The sequence below is a fragment of the Berghia stephanieae genome, chromosome 3, assembly GCF_034508935.2.
Source record: "Berghia stephanieae isolate SIO BIC M18660-M18661 chromosome 3, UCSD_Bste_1.3, whole genome shotgun sequence".
In the NCBI taxonomy this organism is placed as follows: domain Eukaryota; kingdom Metazoa; phylum Mollusca; class Gastropoda; order Nudibranchia; family Aeolidiidae; genus Berghia; species Berghia stephanieae.
In genome coordinates, this window is record NC_088362.1 from 97,914,663 (window position 1) to 97,919,662 (window position 5,000).

General features: G+C 35.1%; 1 protein-coding gene across 1 annotated transcript in view; it reads left to right on the forward strand.

Annotated features, from left to right (window-relative positions):
- LOC144968944 (uncharacterized) overlaps positions 1–5,000 on the forward strand; it is a 93,792-nt gene that overhangs the window by 79,929 nt on the left and 8,863 nt on the right. The window contains exons 10-13 of the mRNA XM_078907828.1: positions 1,009–1,068; positions 2,786–2,831; positions 3,303–3,439; positions 4,014–4,127. Coding sequence (XP_078763954.1) covers positions 1,009–1,068; positions 2,786–2,831; positions 3,303–3,439; positions 4,014–4,127 — 357 coding nt within the window. The remainder of the gene's footprint in view (positions 1–1,008; positions 1,069–2,785; positions 2,832–3,302; positions 3,440–4,013; positions 4,128–5,000) is intronic.

Consider the following 5,000-nt stretch of genomic DNA (forward strand, 5'->3'; position numbering starts at 1 on the left):
TATTGGAGAGAGAACGTCATGTTTGTTGTGCGCATGCGTCTCTCGTCCTCGCTTCCGGTGAAAGCGGCTTGAGACACTTCACCGAAAGAGAGGACGAGAGAGACGCATGCGCAAAACCAAATTGACGTTCTCCCTGTAAGGTGACGTCCAATCAATGAACGCTACTCTTCCGCTAATCTCATTCCCTATGCAAAGCGGTGATCATCAAAAGAAAGTAAAAAAATGAGTTGTTATTGGTGTTCAAGAAGTCAATTGGTTTAACACTTTTCATTTTCTTTTGGCTGTCGTTGGAAGGGGGGGGGGGGGGGCGAAGTGGCCGAGTGGTTAAGGCATTGCACTGTGATCCGGAAGGCCCCGGGTTCGAGCTCCGCTTCAGAAACTTTTGTTTTTATCCTTTGGGCAAGATTATTAACCCCCAATTTGCCCACTTGGACAACATGGATGATTCCTGTTGACATCAGACATCCTGTTGATGGATTATCTATATTCCTTCATGGAATGCCTAGGCGACGGGATCTTATGGTGCTGTTGCGAAAGGGAGTAATATTTATTTTTACTTTGTCGTTGCCCTGCATTTAGACATAATTTGTTGGTCAGTATCAGGCTATGAGTTTCCCCAGGAAAGGCTCTAATTCAATCTTCAACATGTATAAACATGAAAAATACATAGAATCATCGCTTTGTCATGACTGCTGGCAAGCAACGACAGGATAGCTTTTTATTTTAAATACGACTAGTCAACTCATATCATATCTATTACATTTCGAGGGGCTGATCTCAGATACAACTTTTGATCTGCATCAACACCGACAAAAAATGACCATCCATAAAGTTGTTTTTTTTTAAACTACAAGAAAAGTTAAACACTATTGATTGTATTAAAATACCTAATCTAGTTTGGTAATATTTTGTGGGTACAAAATGATTCTTTTCTGTTACAATGTTACATGAGAGGATTATAGTGGTAGCCTACCATTGGTTTCTAATAATATTTTCTTTCATTTCCAGTCCAAGATTGAGCTTTCAAGGTCCAAAGTTATAGATGTCCAGGCACAGAGTTGGTGCTCGGTAAGTATGATGGTGGTTGTCGTGGTGGTGATGATGATGATGATGATGATGATGATGATGATGATGATGATGATAATGTGTATGATGATGATGATGATGATGTGTATGATGATGATGATGATGGATGATGATGATGTGATGATGATGATGATGGAATGATGTGGATGGTCGGCGTGGTGGTGGTGATGATGATGATGATGATGATGATGATGATGATAATGATGGTGATGATGATGATGACAATGGTGATGTATATGATGGTGATGATGATGATGATGATGATGATGATGATGATGATGATGATGATGATGATGATGATGATGATGATGATGATGATGATAATCATGATAATGATAATGATGATGATGATGATGATGATGATGATGATGATGATGATGATGATGATGATGATAATGATGATGATGGTTATGATGGTGATGATGATGATGACGATTTTATGAGCAAAGTAGATGAGCTGAACATCCTTTGAGTAACACTAAGACACTTCAACATTAGCACCATTTCATAATACACTGTAGTTTTTGTGTTCTAATTTAACAAAGAAAACGGATTAACTCACTCAACCCTAACACCGACTATATCCGTAGTATACCCGGTGTTACTTTTACCCCATGCCTATTTATTACATTTTTCTGAGACAAATTACAGGTGTAGTATCAAAGCTAATGTTTTTAGTTTTTACATGTAAATGGCAGTTGAATAAAACGATAACTATGTACATGCTCATTTTTAGTATATTTTTTTCCAATTTTGAAAACTAGCAAAAATCTCTAGGGTTGAATGAGTTAAAATAATATTCCCATGATAGTATCTATCTATTCTTTTATTAAATATGGCTGGCGGTTAATTTTGATCTGTGCAGCCCATGTTGAATTTTAGCCAACGAGCAGAAAATTACTGATAAATCTAAAGATCATAAAGATATTTGAGCAACTTGCAAACTTTTTTATAAAACTCATGGGTTGACTCAAATGGACATTAAGAATGTCTACTTGGGCTTAATGATCGGTCCTTAATTTGACCTTGACCTTGGGAATCGCCATCTGGCCACCCTGTTGCTAGATTCTATATGAGCTCATCTACATATACTTTATTACCGGACCGATTTTATCATTGATGGTTCAAAAGATTCGTCTCGATCTATGTTAATTTCCACAATACATTAGTATGATCATTAACATATATGAGTGCCTGTCCGTAATAGCTTTTATTTCTTTGCAAGTATTACGGGGTCTCAAAAAACAAGAAACAATTTAAAATAACAAACCATCATCTTTACTCTTTCTTCCCCTCCACCATCCGACTTTGGAACTCCCTACCAACCAATTGTAAACAAGCCCTTTTGACTGATGACTTCAAAAAATCGCTCCCTGCTTCCCTCTAAAACCCCTGTTACTGAAAAGACGGCCATACAATCTTCAGCCTGAAGCTTTGGAAGAAGAAGAAGAAGAAGAAGAAGAAGAAGAAGAAGAAGAAGAAGAAGAAGAGGAGGAGGAGGAAGAAAAAGAAATGCATTTACATTATTTGAGCATTTTGCGTCTTTTGTACTTTTAAAATTTTTACCATTCCCACATAAATAATTTTAAATTCTTTCCCAATATCCATTTTCTCAGAAATCGGTAAAATCTGCAAGTGATGTATGAATCATTTGTCTTGTCACAATAATCTGCATATTCCTATTGAAATCTTGTTTCAGGTCACCAGACAATCGCTGCTTCTGACATCAAGACTGTGTGTAGACAGTAAGTACCAAATCTTACATTATACCTTATTACTCTAGCAACACTTTTGAAATATTTGGATGATTCATAATACCTATGGTTTAAATAAACACATAAAGAATAAATATAATCAATAATAATAAATAATAATATATAATAATAATATATAATAATAAAAATATATAATATAAATAATAAATAATAATAATAATAATAATAATAATAATAATAATAATAATAATAATAATAATAATAATAATAATAATAATAATAATAATAATAAAATAATTAAATAATAATAATAATATAATAATAATAATAATAATAATAATAATAATAATAATAATAATAATAATAATAATAATAATAATAATAATAATAATAATAATAATAATAATAATAATAATAATAATAAAATAATAATAATAATTACAATAAAGATAATAATAATATTATTTAAAAGTTAAAATGATCCGTATACCATTTCTCCAGAGAGTGCGTGTGAGATGATGGTGAAGCGAGGACTCATGTCTAGATTGAGAAACCTTTGGCTGGATAGTGAGTCGATCACAGAACGGTGTCTCATCCTGGAGGTATTGGCAGTGGCGTCCAGACATCATAAACCTGCTGTAAGTGACTCCACTTCCTCTTCTTCCATCTTTGTTCCTTACCTCGTCGCCCTTCTCCTCCTCCCCCTTCCTCTTCCTCTTCCTCCTCGTCTCTCCTTTCCTCCTCTCCTCCTTCCTCCCTTCTCCTCCTCCTCTTCATCCTCTTCCTCGTCCTTCTCCTCCTCCTCCTCCTTCCCTTCCTCCTCGTCCTCTTCCTCCTCCTCCTCCTCCTCCTCCTCCTCCTCCTCCTCCTCCTCCTCCTCCTCATGTTTAAGGCCCATTTATCAGCTTTCAAAACATCGTATTTTGCTAAATGCCAATATATTGAGGATTTTCATTTTTTTTCAAATCAGGATTATCCCGTGCACCCTATACCAAATATCCAGCTAAGTCTAATATCTAGATCTCAGAACCAACATCAATTGGAAAGTAAGCCTGACTGTCTGTTCACGCCTCAGAAATCTGTATTACCTCTAGCTTTACAAGCTCTACGAGTCTTTAGCACATTTTTGTTTTCTGGAGACTATAAAACTATCACTATCTACTATGTAGCTTGCCAAAACATTAAACCTCAAACTTGATTTGTTTCTCCCAGACCAAATTATGTCGTGAGAATTTCCTGCCAATTTTGACGGACACCCTCCATGACCATGTCTACCATGAGCCAGTCCTACGGATAACCTTGAACTTGGGAAAAGAACACTTGGAGGTTAAGCTTTTCTCTTTTATAGATAAGAGTGAAGTTGACGTCACACGGGTCTTTGTTATTGTTTTTTTTGCCATCCGCGTTTATGAGTAATTCTCACTTAACTGTATTATCCAGACTATAAAAGTTCAGGGTTACACATAGTTTTGTGTGTTGGTCCGTTATACTTCCGGATTGCAATGTTGTGAGCTTCTTAGCGCCAAGCCCAAACTATCTTGAGAATGTATGCACTTTGTTATGAACCAGTTTTAAACTGTGCTGGATTGTAGGTTTTAACTGCGGTTAACATGACCTAAAATTGTCGCAAACGATTTTAAGCACCTTTGAAATAAAACACAGGGGGCCTCATCAGTCGCTTGTTATTTACAGCCTATTCCAATTTCTTTGCTTTTATAACGCAAATTACTATATGTATGTCATTTTAACAATTCAAAACAATCACTTAATTCAAAACAATCACTTTTATGTGGTTTGACCCGAAAGAATCAATAAAATTCACGTATAACATTAAAACTAAAAGGTCACTTGCGAATGACCCTGAAGGAATTCAGTCTTCATATGATATTTATAAAGTCGAATAAAATGTAAAATGGTTGGTGGTTAGATTCAGATGGTAGTTGCTTTAGTTTATAACCCATTTTTATTTACTCAAAGAACGGTCTTCAAAATGCGTTGTCACAGACAAAAGCGACATGTATTGTTGCACTCTCATAATATGTTTTAAATCACTGTATTTACTCATGTCTGTCTTATTTTTTATCTTTTCCATTTGTTTGTTTTGTGTACGTGTATATGTGTATGTACGTGTGTATGTGTTTGTGTTGTTTTTTAACTTGTAATATTTTTGAAGTTTGTTGAAGTCTAATTAAATCTAAT